This window comes from Phalacrocorax carbo, chromosome 8, assembly GCF_963921805.1.
Source record: "Phalacrocorax carbo chromosome 8, bPhaCar2.1, whole genome shotgun sequence".
In the NCBI taxonomy this organism is placed as follows: domain Eukaryota; kingdom Metazoa; phylum Chordata; class Aves; order Suliformes; family Phalacrocoracidae; genus Phalacrocorax; species Phalacrocorax carbo.
The window spans coordinates 14,566,845-14,585,884 of record NC_087520.1 but is presented as its reverse complement, the minus strand read 5'-3'; the positions used below and the strand labels follow the sequence as shown (position 1 = coordinate 14,585,884).

Sequence of the window (19,040 nt, the reverse complement as noted above, 5' to 3'; positions counted from 1 at the left end):
GGAAGCACCATCCCAGCTTGGCAGAGGCTTTCAAAGCTGCCTCTGGGGTTCGGAAGGGAACCGGGCATTCAAAACATGCCAGCAGCATTGACCCATCTGAAGTGCTTTCGGTACCCCAGGGTCGGACGCATCACCCTGGGGTGAGTGCAAACAGCCGGGCCGGCCCAAGCCCGCAGCGCGATCCAGCTGTGAGGCTGTGGGGGTGCCGGTCCCTGGGCGCCGCGCTGACTGCCGCGGGCAGCCGCAGAGCGGGCCGCGCCCGCCCGGGCGCCGGGGGCCGCCTCGAAGCCCCGGCCTGCCGAGGTGGCGGTGCTAAGCGCCAGCTCCCGGAGCGCGGGCCCGGCCCGCAGCGGGGCGGGAGGATCCTGCCGGCCCCGCAGGTGCTGTTTTGGGGCCGGGACGCGGAGGTTCCGACCCCGCTGCCCGGGCGGGCGCCCCCACCACGGGGGCCAGGGCAGGGCGAGGACACGGTGATCGGCGCCGGCGAGGTGCCGCGGCAGCCCCAGGCCTCGGCCCCCGCCGCCACCTCCCGCACCCCCCACGGTAAATGGCGGCCGCCGCCCGGCCTTCCCCGTCTCGTAGCAACGCGCGCGCCTGCCTCCTCTTAAAGGGGCCGCGGCGGGGAATGCGCCGGCGCCCCCCGGCCCGGAGCGGCACGGCGGCGGCGGGGTCACGGTCACGTCTCCGAGACCCAGGAAGGCCCTGGGGAGCACCCGCGGCTCTGCCGGGCGAGCCGCCGCCTCGGGGACAGCCGTGAGCTCAGTGCCCGCCTCCATTTCACATGGAACAAACTCCCCGACAGCATGATTAGCTCTTGTTTCAAAGTCAGGTTTTTTACCACAGTACAGACAGGCACAGAAATGTCAAGTGTTTCATTAAAAAACAAATTATATATATATACACACACAAGCCCATTTGCAAGTCCCTGGTATTCTCCACGAAATAGGAGCACCCCACAGCACTGCCACACACGGGGAACACGGCATGGCTGGCACCACCAGGTGCTCACTCCAGGTGAACCTGGCCTGCTCACAGAACACCTTCTTCTCCCTTTAGGGACCCAAGAAATAACTAGAAGTCAATCGCATTTTGGCAAGTAACCTTTGGTTAACAACAGCAATGCACTTCAACAGCCACAAGATAAGATTTTCACTTTTTCTTCTTTTCCCCCCTTATTGAGCAGGATGCCAGTGCTTTACATAATCGTGAGTAATTCTTTATCACCGAAGACATTTTAGAGCCAAATGCCCTTCTTCACAGCACACAACACTGGCATGCAAAGAGTCATCCATAACACCCTTGACTGATTATGAACAAAGAACATCTTATTGCTATTTGAAATATTTTTACCTTTCAGTCTTATTTTCTGCTTCATCCTGGCCTCTTTCCTAGTCACAGAGAAGACTTTTGTGCTTCTCACAGGTGGCCTCCCACCTCCATAAAGCACTCTGAAATCTTTGGATGAAAGGTGCAATCTATTTTAAGTGCAAAATACTATGTATGAATTCAAGCTCCATACAGGACATCACAGGTCCAATAAAGTTGTTGTGCTTGGTCTTCCCACCTATATCGCTTTCAGCCATGGGAGTCAAACAGGAATGACAGGGAAGATACCAAACCTGGAACAAAGTCCAACCATGTTAACACATTTCAAATATAGTCTACAAATTATTTAATATATAAAAAGCAACATTAAAAGAATTTTGCTTTTTATACATACTCATATTATGAGCTCAAATCTGGGAAATACCAGAATTAAGGCCACCTGTCCTACTGCCAGCCACATTATCAATCTAGAATAATCAAACTAAACACTTTTGCCCTTACAGACTCTCACACTAAAACGTGTTTCACAACAGTCCCCTCTAAATGCCATTTTTACTGGTGTTCTTCCTGCCCCGAGTGGCTGACAAACTCTGCTCAGCTTCCCCAAGCGGTCCTTGATAGGGAACAAACATTAACATGAAAATGCTATTTTAAGGAGTCACTACGTTGTTAATTTTTTTTAAACACACCACCATTTCATAGCAGCAACATTGCTGTGGTTGCTATGGTGTAATCATATAGGGGACATGTACATCTATCTTATCTGCAGAAGCACCAACTCTTGAAACCCAAGACAAACACCTCCCCTCTGGTGCAGATCACCAGAAAAGCTTCTCTTCCTGCTGCTCCCAGCTCCTACTTTGCTGCCCAGCCTCCCGTCACCGCCACGGACAGAACAGGGACACCACTAGGACACTTTCTGGTACCTGTGGTCCCGGTTCTCTGCTCTTGGTACCAGCTGCCTGGTGCACCACGCCAACGGGACACTCTCAGTGCATGGGCAGAGCACTAAGATGTGACTGCACTGTAATGCCCGTGCACTGTAATGCCCAGGCACATGGAGACTTGAAGCCTAAGCTTTAGAGGCAATTTTAATTCTGGCATATCTCAAGCTTTTGAGCACTTCGCTTCCTAGGTTTAAGCCAAGGCCATCTGTGGCATCCTGTGCTACTCATAGCAAGTTTTAGGAATGGGGGCAAAACCAGAGACTTGCTGAGTTTTAATAGACACGTACCTCCACATCAGAGAGGTGAGCACCGCCTCTGCTGTGGCTACGCTAAGTCTCCACATCAGGGACGTAGGGCAGAAGCCTGCACCTCCAGTGCCCGCAATGCTCGGAGATGTCCTTTGTAAGAACAGTTTGTTCCACATGTGGTATGCACCCGCAGCACGCCACCAGAGAAACCGGCTCAGGAAGTTAATACTCAGCCGGCGTAACACTGTTCTCTGCTGCTGCTGAGTATAACCCATCCTTAACCTGCCTTTAAATGCCTGGTTTTGTAAAGGAGGATCAAGAAAAAACAGGACAGTACTACGTGGATCTTTTTCTTTGCACTGCTAATCTCTACAGTGAAACATTCATAACTGCTTAACAGAGTAAAAATATGCTACATCAAAACTGTACCAGAAAAAGCAGGACCCCTGTAACAGCTGGAGAGAAGAGTCTGCAGATAAAAGTCAGAATTAAACAGCCAGCTTAAAAAAAAGCCACTGAAAACATATGAGAAAATAAATATGGTTGTCCTTTCTTTACAGTTTCGCAGACATTGGAATTGGTGCCATTCACAGCCCCTCATCTTCTTGTCCGATGTCGCTGTTGGCATCTCGGCGTGTTGTCTCACCAAGGAACAGAATGGGCAGGGCCCACAGTCAGACAAGCACAGGGTTACGTCCCATTGATGGCAGGGAAAGCTGGGAGTGTGCTCAAGTGCTCACCTGAAGCAGATACTTGACACTTCTGAAGTATGCATTGCATATTACACTTGAAGAGGAAACATGCCGCCTTCCATCTACATTCTCATTACAAACCACTGTAGAAGCAAGGACATCCACTTGGTATCAGTACAGAAGGCTAGCGCACTTAATACTGAGAACTATGCTGCTTGTATGATCGAGTGAATTGCAGGTCCATATAAAATACAGAAAGCTGGGACATTTGTCTGCTCTCCCGGGAAGCATACGCTGTTTGGATGGCAGATGAACTACCAACGAAGACAGGTTCCAAACTAATAGCATTTCCCAGGGAATTAATTTACAAAGTGCCACTGGTCCTTAGAACCAAATGTAGTGTACAGCATATTACAGCAAACACTAGCCCTACAGCTTGTGTTGGCCCATCTCTGCACTATATGCAGAAGGAATCGAATGTTCAGACTCTTTACAATAAACTCCTTCCCTTTATATACAAAGGAAAATAAAAACCATAAGTTAAAACAGCAATAAATAAAACTACAGAACACGTGTGTCCCGGTCAGCCCCCTTTGTGCATCCCGATCAGACTGGAGAGCTTCTCACAGTGCTCAAGTTTCAGCGATTCTGCTTTCTGTTTTAATCGCTCATCTCTGTATAGCTTGGCCAAATTTGACAAATCAGACTCTGAAAGATAAAAAACCCCATATATTAGGATGAAGTTGTGAGCCTACTTTACTTAACTGTTTGTCAGTGCTTTGTTATCCCTGTGGCTTCTTTTTTTTTTTTTTTAATTCACCTTGTTTCAGTGAAACTGGGCATGTTAACAACTTTCTTTAAAGAAAGGCCATCAGGTTTAACCAGGCTGGCTGCTTAAGAAAACAGTATCTTTATAATTGCTCAAAAACTCAAACAGTTATTATAACTGTTAATATATACATTATATATATATTTTATATATATATATATAATAACCCTCTCTACCAGTACACTAGTAGGACAATAACCAAAACAAAAATTAAGATTATTACTGTTGACAAAGAAAACACAAACTATAAAAATATAGCTTAGAAGTCACATAAGATTTAAAATTACAATAATGATCTAAAGAATAGGTGATTACTTTAAAATATACACATTTATTTAAACTAATGGTGCATAAAAAGGGGCTAGTAGGATACAGAAGGTGTCTTAGGCAATACCGCTATCTGCATGTGAATTAGATCTCATCTCATTGTTCGTTGATCCTTGTGGAGGTATCAGTGGGCACAGACTGGCGGAGGGGGGTTACTCTGCCCCTCTCAGTGGTATTTAAATGACAAGCTAGAAGGAAAGGGAACCTTGTGACTACTTTTCCTATCCCTGCCTCGGGGCTGTGTCAGCTGTCTGCAGCCTCATAAGCTAAGCAGGAACTACAAGACATACACCCCTGCCCACGTAACTGAAAAATGCCATGCTTTTGGCAGATCTGTTCTGCAAGGGCCCAGAGCATCCATCCAAATATATACTTTAAGGTATAGGTAACTGGTTTTTTGATGTTGCACTTCTCAGAATTCAAACCCTGTCTGGCAAGGGGTTTGCCCAGAAGGCATTATAATTTTTTTTTTTTGGTATTGAGTATAGGAAGGTGAACAGCTAGCTGAGGGACTCGTCTGAAAGGCCTCTGTGCCCATTCATTAACAATACAACCTCAAATGTACTTTGCTTATTGTTCCCCTTTTTCTCAAAACTCAAATAATCCCATTGTTTAAATTATTTCCCCCCAGTAATTCAGAAAAGTGTCTTTTGCTGATTAGCTAAGGAAGTCTTAATATAGCTTCCTCCCTGAAGAATAATTTAGATCCAGGATTAGATGCACTGAAGTGACTAGCAGTAATTTGTTTCTGAAAAGGTCAAAATTTCCCTAAGCACAGGCTACCTGGTGACACTCAATTTTTCAAAGAGTTTTTGTGTATCTTACAAGTCTCTCATTTTACAAAACCTTCCACTCTGAATGAAACTTCAGTAAGTCCTTTCATGCCTTACATCCTCCGTCCATGTCCCACTGAAATGTAAAGCCATTTAATCCTACACCTGTTTACTGAAAAGCTTTACAAACTGACAGGCATAAACATTTTATTTTAGATCAGAAATCAATTGTCAGGATTTATAACAAAAATGCCACTCAAGTAGTGCTGGGCACACAGCCTTCAGCAAAACTAGACTTGGGTAATTGTCTCCAAGTCCACAGCTTTTGGAGTTCTGCGGTGAGGAATCTTAGCTTACACTTATCCAGCTGGGCAAATATATTCAATGCAGATGCTTGCACTTCTGACAGCATTCATTCTGTCACGTTGGTTTCTTATGTTTTTTGATCTTTTACATAGAGTTGTTCCTTTGTACTTTTTCTATTTAAGGAACTCCTAATACACCTAATTCCAACTACGTGTCCTCCTCCTCTGTTTTCAGTTGCCTCTCTGGAATTTTCTCTGGCTTGGACTGTAGAGTCTTACTCTACAATTGTGCTATCACAGCTGAACAGTCTCCCGTAAAAACCTGGGACGTACCTTTTGTACTTAACTATCAAAGATTTCAGAAGATAAAAACCACAGCATATGCAACTTTTACACGCTATTCTGCTGTGAAGGGAGGAACACTGTCTACTGCAGCAGTATAAAAGCGACTGGCTGAACAAGATAGCGATGCATCAGTTACTTCTCAAGTTTTCATTACGGTAGTTGTACACCAGGTAACATCAAGGACTAAAAAAAAAAAATCAGACTGTTGCTATATAACTATGTACATTTTGCTGGTGCTAAAGAGAAAGGCACCCTCAGTAAACAAAACATACTATTAACAGACATTCAACTGACAAAAAAAAAGTTGATCACATGCAGTTAAACACTTAAACAAGAGTTAATGGACCAAAGTTATGAAGCAACAGCTGACTAAGACCTGTCTCAACATCTCTAGAGAACTTTTCCCCAGCACTCCATCTTGTATTCACAGTTTATTTTTACAGACTTGGCTGTACTAAAGTTAGCACAGTCTCAGCTCTGCTCATTACCTGCTTGCTGGCCTAGATGGTAGTCATTCTGAAATTTTTTTTTTTCTAATTGCAGTGGTCTCCTCAGGCTACTGCTAACTGTGGACCTTGTAAATATATTTGCAGATGTGTGACTAATAAAGTCTCTGAGTGTAAAAAGCTCCAGAGGAGCACTGTTTTGCAGGTGTTACTTGGCATTCAATGCTGGATTCTCTCCGCCTCTCTGACTTGCTAACCCTGGTGCCCATTTTGGAGTAGCTCAAGATCTATGTGAAAGAGGCAATACGGCAAATTTCAGTTGAACAAGGTCAATGATTTTTTTCCAGTAAGAAATAAATTCTATCCCTATAGCAAGCCTATGCATGAAGCCTACATTTATGGTTATTAACAGCCACATTACACCTAGAGGCTGCTATTGCCAGCCACAGAAGCTCAGAGATCACAAGTCAAGCACACAAAAAACTAAGGGACTGTTTGGGATTTTTATGGTCTTTCACTATGGGTTCTTTTATTTTTTTAACATCAGAGCTTACATCTGTATATTTCTCTTTAAAAGCAAGATTGGTAACTTTTATGCAAAATAAAACAAAACAGTCTTTGAATTAAAACAGAACAACCTTTCCCATTAAAAACCTGTAAATAGTTTGGAGTCAGCAACACTACTGTTATGTCTAGCACAGGACTAAACAAGTCTTGTTTAGACAAAGTATACGCTACTATAATTAATAAGGAAACTGTAAACAAGTGCAAAGTCACTTTTTACTTGTGTGCTGAGGACTGTTTTACATGGCACAATTCAGAAAGCCTGACTGAAACCATCTTGCCTGCTGCTATTAAACATTTACACAGAAAAAACTTCCAGTTTCCTTCATGCACAGCAGTAGTTTGTGTTTCCTCATTTTAAGGTGCTGAGTTCTTCAGCTGAGATAAAAAAATCAGTCACAACATCCCAAATGCAGCTAGTCCCTGTAATCTGATTTCTGCTCTTTTGTAGTTACAAAAGCAGCAGGGATTTGCTCTATTTTAAATGAACTAGAAGAGTAATAATTAACAAATAATACAATATGGGGTTAAAATACATGCCTTTATACGTGCCACTGATCAACTTAGGGCTGCTGTGAGAATAACAGTTTTGAATGCTCACATTTTTGTGTTCTCCCTTCAATTCTAGTTTCTAAAAGACAATCTTGACTATGGTGAAAACCACGATCTCAAACTCATCTAAAGATAGCAAATGCAAATAAGTGCACAAAACAAGTACAGAAGCATGCTGTTTGAAAACTGATACCAGTAACACAGTCCACTGCAAGATTACCAAAAGCACCTGAATAGGCTACAAGCCTTCCTCCTTATGAAGTTTTGAAGAAAAAGTTACGTAATCTTCTCGTGGAGCCAGTGGAAGCAGAAATAATTCTGCTCTAGCAAAGGAAACATGAAATGGGTGAGGTCTCAAGATCTTTTCTTGCCCTAGCAATCTGTCAGACCTAGATAAATGTGGTGGATTACACATTTAAAACATCATCAATATGAGTTATTCAAGCATAAAAGCTGAGTGGAAAAAAACTGCCTCAAACGGTGAAATCTACTTTCTACTTGTCTCTCAGAATCACCGGAAGTGAATTTTGACAGACCCTCAAGAATAGAAAATTCAATGTTAGGAGCAGATGTGAGAAATACCAGTGTTTGAGACATTAAATGCATCGGAAAATGAGGCTAAAAATGGCAGTGCTTTGTGAAGCACAGCCACCATACAATTACTGATGGGTTGTAGGCACACACGTGTAACAAAAATAACTTACTTTGCTGTTTCTCCTTCCAGCAGCTGGTCTGAATATAGTCTATGTAATCCTTTTCAACAGTTTTCTCTAGCTCTTGAAGTTCTGCTCCTTGATAATTCCTTTCAAAGTTTTTGTCGACATAGTAAGGCACCTGCAAGTTCTCTGTTTCTCTACTAATAACATGGCCTATGGACCTGTGAAAACATCATGGAGAAAACAGATTTTTTAGCAGTTCAAATATAAATAAATCAAGAAATGTTTCTCTCTATTAGCATTTCCAGAAGACAGTATTTACAATTTTACACTTACTTTCTCCAGGACTACAGCTCCCTCAACCATCCAATAAGGAAATGACAAGTCTTGGGCACCGCAACCTGTGCACTACAACAGAATTCACCTCCCCTGCTAAAAACCACAGGAAAATATCTAATATTTGGAGATATCTGCAAAGAACTGACTCCAAGCTGACACTGTTCCTGCCCAATACTGTGTTTGCTCTCAAGAGCTCTGTCAAGACACTTCCAAAACATAAGAGCAAATTCTATCTGTGAATGGAAGCTCCACACACTTTCTTCTGTTTGCTGGTAATTTCTGGCAAGCTAGATCCAAAAAACCATGGGAATTGACAAGAAACATAGAGATTATAGGAAAGGCATATGGCCCTAGTATTGCTTAGGTCACAATGCAATTGCATCTGGATTTTCCCGATTTCTGGATCCTTTAGTTGAAATAAAAATTAGCAAGGGAGATTCTAGTTACGCTTTCCTTTAGTGTTTTATAATCATCAGTAATGAAGTGGGGCACAGAATATCCCCAAAAGTATCCTGTAGGTAGAATTATCCACTCTGATACAGCCACTGGATTAAACTATACTCTTATACTGAATTTCCTTATTTGACCAAAGATACCCAGGCGTTTTTTGAAATCACTGCCCAGAAAAAGAGGCAGGCAGCCAAAACACAAAGGTTACACTCTACTCAGTGGAATCCAGTTTGCCCCTTCTATTTCCTGGATTCTTCTTGTCCTCCTCTCTTGCTGTGTCCCAGAGGTGTATGGTCTGTTTATATAAACAATTTCTTTTAGTTTTCAGGCTCTTCGTTTTTAAGGATATGATTTAAAGAAAGAACATAACTGTCCCAGGCTCAGGCCTGACTATCTCAAATCAACAGCAGAAGGGGAGCTAGTGAAGAAAAACAGGAGAGATTAGCTGCTCTGGGGGCAGTGTGGGAGGTTTCACATGGGACTGGCAGATAGCAAAAACACTCTGGAAAAAAAACGCACCCAAAAAACAACCACCCTCCTGTTCTTACACTAGACTTACACACTGACATCTTGTGGTGAAAAACGATAAAGGGTGTTGGGCTACTATGACAGTGGAGATGATACGGACCTAAACCTAAGTAGCCTTCCTCCTAGGAGGGAGCAAGGGGAGTGTCTGGAGCACTCTGCTACTGCTATGTGCAGCATGTTCTCCAAAACCTGCTGATTCCCACTCCCATCTCTGCAAGAGCCAGTGAAGGTGACTGAACTTAGCTCTTCCCCACTAGAGCGCTTCCCTCCTTCCAACACTGGATGCTGAGAGGAGCAAGTGTGTTTTCCTCTGCCCCACAAGCTCAGACCACGGCCCGCCTGTTTGTGTTCCTTCTGCTTCCAGAGCTGACCAGTTCAGTTTGCCCTCTGCAACCCTGGGGCCCTGCTTCTTTATAGATGTTAAACCAGGGCATTTCAAGGCTTTAATGATCTGTGAAGCTTGACAATTCTTCCATGGAATTCAGGCTCTAGAGCAGATTTGGATTTATCCTGTGAATTGTAGGCTTTCTTTTTTTAATTGCTTTACACAGGAACCTCAGTGGTGGTCCACAGGTCCCTGGGGGCTGGGCAGACCACAGGCTGATCAGCACTGCAGCTGAGGTCTACACCCACGTGCATATGACAGATACTGTATCACTGTGCAGAAACATCTCACACCAGTTGAGAAAGTTTTCTGCCTCAGTGCCTCTATTTGTTCAGCACACAGTACAATAAAGCACACCATAGTTAACTTCATAGTGATAACGCTTAGAAAAACTCATCAGTAGAGGCTGTTGGTATTTCCTTATTTACAAATCAATAATGCTTTCTAGAAAGAGCAGAACAGAACACTAACATGCATCTTGCTATCAAGTCCAACTCTGTCCACCTCCTTATCACAAACACCAAAGACCCCAAATATGTGTTTTTAAATTACTTACGATTTGTAGAATAGGCTGTAGGGTGGGTTTGTGGCCATCAGCTGAGTTACAACTGATACTATTATTATTATGAAAACTGGCATCAACTGAATAAATGCAGAATATGAATTCTGAAAAGAACAACAATTAGTAGTCAAGAAAATATATAGATGGAAAAGGATGCATCTGTTCACAGAAACCAGGCTATCTATCATAGATCAACAATGTATTAAATGTAAACTGAAAAGAAAAAAAAGAGGAAGTACTTTTGAATTTTCGAATTATTAATAATCTCAGAAAAGCCATCTTCTTTCAATGATATTTTAATGACATCTCTTTCATCTACAGCTTCCTTCACGGGGCAATAGATACCCACAGCACTGTACCTGTCAGTGACCAGCTGACAATCCCAACTGAAGGAATACGTTGCAATTCTCATTTGTGCCTAGGGCTTTCCATGCATCTTCTGAAGTTTGCTTCTTGCATTCTAAAAATCTCAATCTCTGTTCAGAGACTGGATAAAATGGCTGAAAAGTAAAGGGTTAAGGGACCATATGCAGTGTAACTTGGGACAGGATGCAAGCACTTGGTTTTTTTGTTTGAATGAATTTAGTAGAACAAAAGAGTGGGGAAAAAGCACCTGAGATACCACAGATCTTTAGTTCTACTCTTCATTTGATTTCTAAACTGACTTCTAAAATGCCTTTTCTAATCAGGAGCAAAATATAATAGGCTGCTATTTAGGCTTCGCCCTCTGCCCTAGGACAGCAACAAGGATACCTGACATGGTAGTAAGTGGGACGCATTTGCCCTAGCTTAGCTGTCTGTAGGCTGCACAAGCCTTTTTTTTTTTCAGAGCCTGACTATAAGAGACTTATAGGGAAAAATTAATCTTCCTTGGAGAATGATCTCGTCAGGTTAACAGAGTGCCTCCAGAGGAACATTTTTCCAAGGCAGGTGGCATGTGTATATGTGCACTAGGAAGAAACAACACCTTGTGACTCATCTGGAGGTTTCAGCTGGTAGAAAAGTATCCCAGACACATTCTGCCCCAGGGCTGGAAGAAGCCTGTGAAGCACCTGGGCAGAAGTTTTGTGCTAATTTATGGAAGGATTAAATACACCATGAGAACAAGCCAGTCTTTCCACATCTGTTATCAGTCCACATTTGGACTAATTGTTTTTGGATTACCAAGCCATTAGAGCTTACAAAAAGAAAGCACCTGCAAAACACTTGGTGACAAAAACCCCAGGGCCTGTCATCCTATCAACACAATGTATTTTAAAAGTAGTGATTAATAAAAGACAATCTAGTTACTTTTGAAAACATTCATTTTGGCTGCAGCACCTGAGGAGAGACACTAAGCATTTAAGAATGGTAAAGTCAGTCCCTGCCTCAGATACGTGTGAGTGGACCCCTCACCCTGGTGGAATATTTAAGCCCAAAACATCCCTCCTCCTGGCTACCTGTGGCCTGTTTTCTTCCTCCTCTTGCTCCTGCGTCCATGCTCTTTCATTTCGCTGCCTCCGTGGATAATAGTGCGCATCTCTGGCTACATTTGAGAACATATGGATATTTCCTGTTAAATGAAATGAAGCGAGAGTCATGATTTTCATCCAGTTGCTGGCACTCACCTATATTTCTCAGAGTTTCTAGTTAACTATCCAGGCTTATACTACATGGCCTGAGTAACAGTTGTTGAGACCTCAGATTAAAAAGCACAAACACACCTCAGATTTAAATGTCAAAATAATGTATTTCCAAAAAGTGTACCAGAGAAGTTGCAAAGTTTGCCCCAAGTCCATCTTAATTTAAATCAAACTGCAGAAACATGCTATGCTTTTTATTATTGTATCTCATATTTTGATATTGTTTTTGTCACATGCACTTGCAAAGCCATAGCTTGTGTTGCATCCCCAGGCTTTAGGCAAAAAAATTAACTTGCTTCACCAGAGTCAGGCCATGAATTATGGCTTCCCATAATTACTGAATGTGGTCTTCTACACTCACTTCTACTTCCTCTTTCTTCAAGCTACCAATAGTTTCACTTAATGACTCTATAATAAGGAAATATATTTTAAAAATACTTAAGAGTACAATTCATGATTTCCTTTCTTGTGCACTGGATGTAGTTGATTTATTTTTAAAAATTCTAAAATGAGGTAAGAATTGCATATGCTGTTTCGATTTGAAGCTTCGACCCCGATTTTATCACCATATGAATATCTTAATAATATCTGTGCTCTCCTGTTTTGAAATTCAGAATGCATTTGTATTAGAGAATTTAAATTTATGGCCTTATCATGAGAGCAGAAATGCAAATCTATTTTTAAGCCCTGGGAAAGATGTCACATTATTTTACACTCTTATACTGCCCTTTCTCTGAATGTCCCAAAGAATTCTGCAAGAAACCTGGGCAGAATTGATCTTTGCCACTGTGTTAAAACACCTGTTTCATTCATTGCTTGTTCACAGACTTTTTCCAAGGGTCAGGGCATGTTTGCAGTCAGAGCTCCAACAGAGGGCCAAATGAGGCTGAAGAACAAAAGTTTATTTCTTGAAAAAGAAAGGTTGTTTCTATCATTCAACACTACTCAGAGAATATTTTATTAAGCTGTGAAAAAACAGAAGCAAGCATGGGAAAGGAAGAATGGCTTTTGCATGGTGCCTAGGAAAAAGTTTTCCCAAATCCGAAGTTTCTCAAAGAATTTCTTCCAGCACTTACTTTCCTTCCATGTGCATTTATTTTTTATGAGAAGGAAGTTCAGCTTGCAGCCTCTGCTTTTTATAAGTGCAACACCATGCCATGTGGACAGTCTCCTTTTAGACTTATGACATTCAACACTCCAGTGTTTTTCCACTGAATATCCATAGAGGAAAAATGCATGGTAAAAACAAAGTCATGGACCTGCCCACAAAAGCTATACAGATGAGTTTACCCTAACACCAAAATTTCTTATTCAGTTTTCCAGAAAGTTTGGTCATAGCAAGGCATCACAAAACAAAAATCAGCACAATACTGCAGCTTAGCACAAGTCCTACTTAACTTTATGACAGTTTAAAAAAAGGTTCTCTTGATATCAACTATCTGGACACCCTCTTAGCAGTAATTGTCTTGCTAAGTAAAAACTATGTGGACTTTACCTATTTGGAAAACTATCCAACCAACTATTTTCACTAATTTAAAACTCACTTTTAGATTAAGAAAACGTACATAAATTTAGACCCAAACATTTTTTTGGTGAGGAAACTATTTTTTACTACCACCACTTATTACTATGAAATTATCTTTTTATTTTTTTATTATTTGCCACTTCAGTAAAAATTCCCCATTTACTTCTTCATGTCACTCTACCTGTTAAACATGCCATGCCCAGTACCCAAATGCCTCCCACAGCTCCTCAGTTTCTTGTCCTCCAATGCAAGCATCCCTGTTGCCCGCAGCTACACAGCGGTCACATTTCACGAGGGCAATGCTTCACTGCTGGCTGAGGCAAAAGGCACATGCAGGTGCAATTTCTTGGAAAGTCAGAAACGGAAAGCTTGCAGACTCCGTGTGGAATTATGCCGTGCTGAGTTTGTCTCACTTTCCACATCTACCAATCAAATTTTGCAAACAATTTGAGGTCACCAGTGATGCAAGATGCTACCACACAGACTAAGGTTATGGGGAGCTTCTAAGTAATTCCCTGTATCTAAAGCTTTAGACTGTAGTAATTGGCATATATGTTGCTTTCTAACATGCCTTGGAGGTGAGAAAGTTTACAAGAGTGCTAAAGCAATTTGTTAGATACTGCCAAGAGAACCCTTGAGCACACCATACCTTTCAGATTCGCTTTTAATCCAAAGCTGTATTTCCATTGATTTTGCAGTATCTTTCTATTTTTACTACAAATATAAAAGCCAAGGCTAGACTGAGACGCATGGAGCTGGTACAGGTACAGACCTACTGTTCTATTACTGGATACTGTATATCTAGTAACCGCCAGCCTTTCCTGGCAGGCATCACTTTCTAAGCTACGAAGTTTTAATTTCTTTACAGTACGCAAGCTGCTGCAAGTCAAATTAACTCGTGTGTTTTCCTAGTTATAGGGGCACTGAGATCCCAATGCAAGGAGCTGCTGCCATGCTGTACTGGAATGCAGTAAGGTGTCTTAAGTACAAGACCATCAGCCAAGATACCCCCGATCCTTTCCCATTCACACCTCATTTTACCTCCCATACCATTACTGGCTTCAGACAACGGATGGAATAAAAGCAATGACAAAAAGAAGGGTCTTCAGCTACAGCTGGTAATAAAATGTTGCCTACCCAAGAATGAAACCGCCTAATCCCTTGCCAGACTAAAATATTCTTACCTCTAACTAGTATTGTCAGAAATTTTCCCTGCTGAGAGGTTAGGAACTTGCACAAGCAGCAACAGCCATTATCCCACCAGCAGCTGTGTCTCCTGGGAGCATCCCTAGACAGCAAGGCTGGGCTTTGACAACATCTTTTGGGGGAACAGAGTTGCTAAAATCTGAAGTTTAAACTATGCATTAAGGGAGCTTTTCCAGACATAAAAAGCTAGGAAGGGAGAAAAGAGTAAATCCAAAAAAGTTTTTACTCTTTTCAGATATATGATCAACTTCCTAAGCAGTACCAAGCTGAACTTCCTTTATGGTCTAGTGTCAGTTCATTGCATTTCAAATCCACTGCAGACAGAGACTGACCTGTAGGAAAGTGCCCACCAAAAAACACATTGAATATTTCTTCTGGTGTAATGTCTGCTTCAAATTCTGTGTAGTAGTTATAGTGCCTGGCCTGGCCAGTGCTGACATGCTCTTGGTCACTTCCGAATTCATCGTATCGTAACCGTTTTTCAGGGTTGCTCAGAACTGCAAAAGCATTGCCTATTGCTGGAAAGTGAATTAAAAGAAGTGTTACACAGGCATATCAAGTGTTATTTCCAGATCTCAGACTTTTATAAGCAGAGTAACAAAAAATCCCAAACAGGCATAGAAAATCTGTGCCTGACCAAAGATTAAGTTACTTTTGAAAGAACTGCCTTTGTAAAAAGCGTTACAACACTGGCATTACCTGTGATGGAACCTATTTCCTGCTATCACTGATAACCAAGACAAAAACAAAAGTGTTAAGGTATATGGAGAGAGGTGAAATATTCGTAAAGCTGAGGTGCGAGTGTCCACTTCAGTGAAGTGACTGAGTGAGAATGTAGTATTTTACCAGACTAAGCATTGATATAGAAGTGCACCTCCATATACTATACACAGTTAATAACTGCGGAGACTAGTTAAAATGTAGAACCATATTCCTAGTTTTTCTGTCAGCAGAGATGCTTGCGAAGCTGTATAGCACATCTGTTTCACACTTTATGTCAAACCACCTAGAAGTATTTGTTTGGCTTGTCTTCTTCCTTGATCTTTGACAGAACATGCACTAAACAAGTTCACAGAGAAATGCAACCCTAACACACACACAACAAAAAGTAAAGTCCTTCAAAACCTCTTCATTCTAATAGACTATAAATGAACATATTACTTTCCTCATGCTGCCTTTACAGTGCTGTTGCAGACAGCTGCAACACAGGACGGAAAAGGCAAAAGATATAAGAGCTGACATGCTAACATTATTGATACAGGTTTAAACTGCAACATTACTGAGAAGTCCAGACACAGAATATTGGACTCAGATTTCATATGCTTGCATATATATATAAAATTTTATTTATGACACAGAGCAGTTACTGATTACACAACAACACACTCTCCTGCAGCGCCAGTACCATTTCCAAGCATCATTCTGAACCTTTAACAGTATCTAGGAATGAGATCTGGGACATGCTTCCCTTTGTTTCTAATGGAAATCTGCATTCTGAAGATTAAAAGGCAAATCTTGCTGACCAGCTGCAGGATTTTGTAGAGATGCGCAGAAATCTACAGAAATGACAAGCTATATGGGCCCACATGGTGCCTTTATATAAGGCGCAGAACTGTAAGTCTGAGGCAGTCTGTCCTCGTTTTAGTCTTGCTTTACCACCTTCGAAACCGGCCCAGCCCCCACCTCACCTTTAAAAGCTTCCGTTGCCCCGGGAGCGCGGTTCTTGTCAGGGTGAAATTTGAGAGCCAGTTTGCGGTAGGCTTTCTTCAGGTCCTCCTCGCTGGCGTCCCTCTCCACCCCCAGGATTTCATAGTAGTTCCGACACCTCTTTATTCTGGAGGCGCACACAGGGTTATCGTTACCGGCCTCTCCCCCACGACACCGCCGCGGGCCCCCACCACAGACCCATCGCCCCCCGCCGCCTGTCACCGAGCCGCGGCTGCCCCCGAGCCGGCCCCCGCTGCTCCCCCAAGCGCTGCGCTCCTCTCCGGGCCCCGTCCCCGCGGAGCCCCCGCGCCGCGCTCACCGCCGCACGCCGTCCAGCTGCTCCGCCGTGTAGGTCATAGCGGCCGCGGCGAGCCCCGGGGCAACCCGCCCGCCCCTCACAAACCGCCGCCCCTGCCCACCCGCGCCGCCATTTTGTGCGCGGAAGCGGTGGCCGCGCGGGGGCCTCTGGGTGCGGGAGTCCCCGAGTACGGACTGCAGTACCCAGCGGGCAGCGCGCACAGGCCGGCCTTGTGACGCATTGCGAGGCAGGGTGACGTCATAGGGTGCCAGGGAGGCGGTGGGAGTACGGGGGATTGCCTTCAGGGCTGCGGTGGTGGTTCGTGTGGGCCGAGCCTCAGCTCCTCACCTCCCTGCTGCAGCGTGCCCTGGGCTAAACCAGGGTGAGGTCAATGCTGTGACTGGGACAGGGAACGACATCGCTGTCTCATCACTGAAAGCTCCTTCCTGACAGCGCTGATGGGTTGGCAGGGCCATGGGAGATGGTCTTGGGTCATTGTGTTGAGGCTGGAAAGAGACTGGACAAATGCCTGCTCCACACCTTCTGACCAAGCCTGTGGTTGGAAACACCTCACAAGCTTGTCCTGCAACTCCTTCCAGCTGCATTCACGCATTGCTAATGTTGCTGCGTGCTTCCCCTCATCCCATGTGCCAATTAAAGCTGGGCTAATGAGCTCTTGGAGTGGAGTCATGGTGTGAGGGAGTTGGTATCTTCCATCAGTGTGCTTTGTAGGAGCATGGCAGCTTGGAGAAGATGTCTCCTTTTACTTGAGCACCAGTGACTCTTAAGTTAGGGGTTACATCATGTCTATTGTTTATTTTTTTATTTGTTCTTTCTTTTGAACAAGGTCAAAGTTGGAATATTGCTTTTTTATATGGATCAGTTATAGAGTGGAGCAGGTTCAGGTCATTTGTCAAGGCCCTCAAGAGTCTGTGGGAAGAAGGAGCACAAAGGAAAGAAAATTAAGCATCGGACCATCTTTCAGAGGTCATTGTGGAGGGAAGATTAGTTAAAGCTTGACAATTACTGAGGTGTCTGATATCACAGGTGCTTACCAGCTGTCTTTGTGGTGTCTTCCTGGGACTAAAACCCTACTTGTGAGTTATCTGGATCCCCCTACCTAGGAATCATCTGTGATCTTGTGCTTAAGCAAACTCACCAGTCTGGTGGAGGCTGGGTGAGTAGAGTTGAAAGGGGGGAAAAAAAAGTTAACTGTTCTATTGCTGAATGCTTATCCAGCTGAAAGTTAATTGTTGCGGAACGCTTATCTAGCCGCTGTGTAAAATAATTAGCAAGGAGGCCTGGAATCCACCTGCAAAGGACAAATTCCTGATAAGGATAGAAAATTGTCTCAAGAATCAGCTAAAACCGACTTTGCAGTTTGGACAAGTGTCAAGAGATAATTGAGTCTGCGCAAAACCAAAAGGTTACTAGCGGTGATGAAGAGGAGCCAACAGCCTTTGTCTTTATGACCCCCGACGACCACCACGAGGAGGCACTGCGCAAGCTCAGTCGGGAAAGATTTATGGAAATAACTTTTTTTGGCTAATTTTAATACAAAGCAGGGAAAGGTCATGCATATATATATATAGGCGTATTGGGAAATCTTATGTATATGTAATGCTTTACTGTATAAATCCAAGACAAACTATCACACAGGTGCGCACGACTTTGGTGGGACTACCCCCCATGCTGCCCAGCGCTGAATAAACATGCCTACTTTACAATCTTACAGATTGTGGAGTCCGCTTTCCACATGTCAGAGCAATGTCACTTTTCAGGAATTTTACCAGAAAGGCTTAATTTCTTTAAAAAATAGTTTATCAAACTACCTGGTGTGTATGTTAAAGACAGAAAGTGTGTTGGATCTTATCAGGAGATATGCAAATGTTGCATTTATTTTGCTGACCATTTAATTGCCAGCTGCAAAGCACAGCAATTATTATGTTTCATTGAACCGGGGCAGGGGGTGTGTGTGGAACGTGTGCAGTGATGTGTATTTGGCTTGGCTAAATCTTTTTTTCCTTGACTTCACAGTTTACCTTCAGTGTTGATGGATGTGGATGCTTACGTCAGGAGAAGGCAGTATCTTGGTGTACTGCTGCTGGGTAGATGAGGTACTCTGGAGGTCTGTGTTGACTGTGGAGCTGGTGAAGCTTGCAAGCGGGAGTCATGGTGAAGATGGGCAGAGGCAAAGGTAGTTGCAGAGTTAGTGCTGTAGTATATTATGCTACTGAATAAGGCAGTTAGGACCTCCAGAAATACCCAACAGCACGTTGTTTCTCTTAGGGTCACGTGGAGGATGGGTATTGACATCTCCATCATCCTTGGTCGCAGGACTTACAAGGATGTATTTTGCTCTAGGTGGTAAAAGTGACTGGCAGCTGGGTCTGAGCCAGCTTGGGTTG

At 43.2% G+C, this 19,040-nt stretch overlaps 1 protein-coding gene across 2 annotated transcripts; it reads right to left on the bottom strand.

Moving 5' to 3' along the window:
- Positions 1-812: 812 nt before the first annotated feature.
- Positions 813-16,801, bottom strand: DNAJC18 (DnaJ heat shock protein family (Hsp40) member C18). 2 transcript variants are annotated; one of them, XM_064458861.1, is made up of 7 exons: positions 16,654-16,801; positions 16,316-16,461; positions 14,960-15,145; positions 11,714-11,826; positions 10,269-10,378; positions 8,059-8,231; positions 813-3,921 (listed from the first exon to the last, which is right to left on the bottom strand). In XM_064458861.1, the coding sequence occupies exons 1-7, from the start codon at positions 16,689-16,691 to the stop codon at positions 3,797-3,799; spliced, it is 891 nt and encodes a 296-aa protein (XP_064314931.1). In that variant the 5' UTR covers positions 16,692-16,801; the 3' UTR covers positions 813-3,796. The 2 variants fall into 2 exon arrangements, with proteins under 2 accessions (XP_064314931.1, XP_064314932.1); XM_064458862.1 differs by having other exon boundaries at positions 813-3,356.
- Between the last annotated feature and the right edge of the window lie 2,239 nt (positions 16,802-19,040).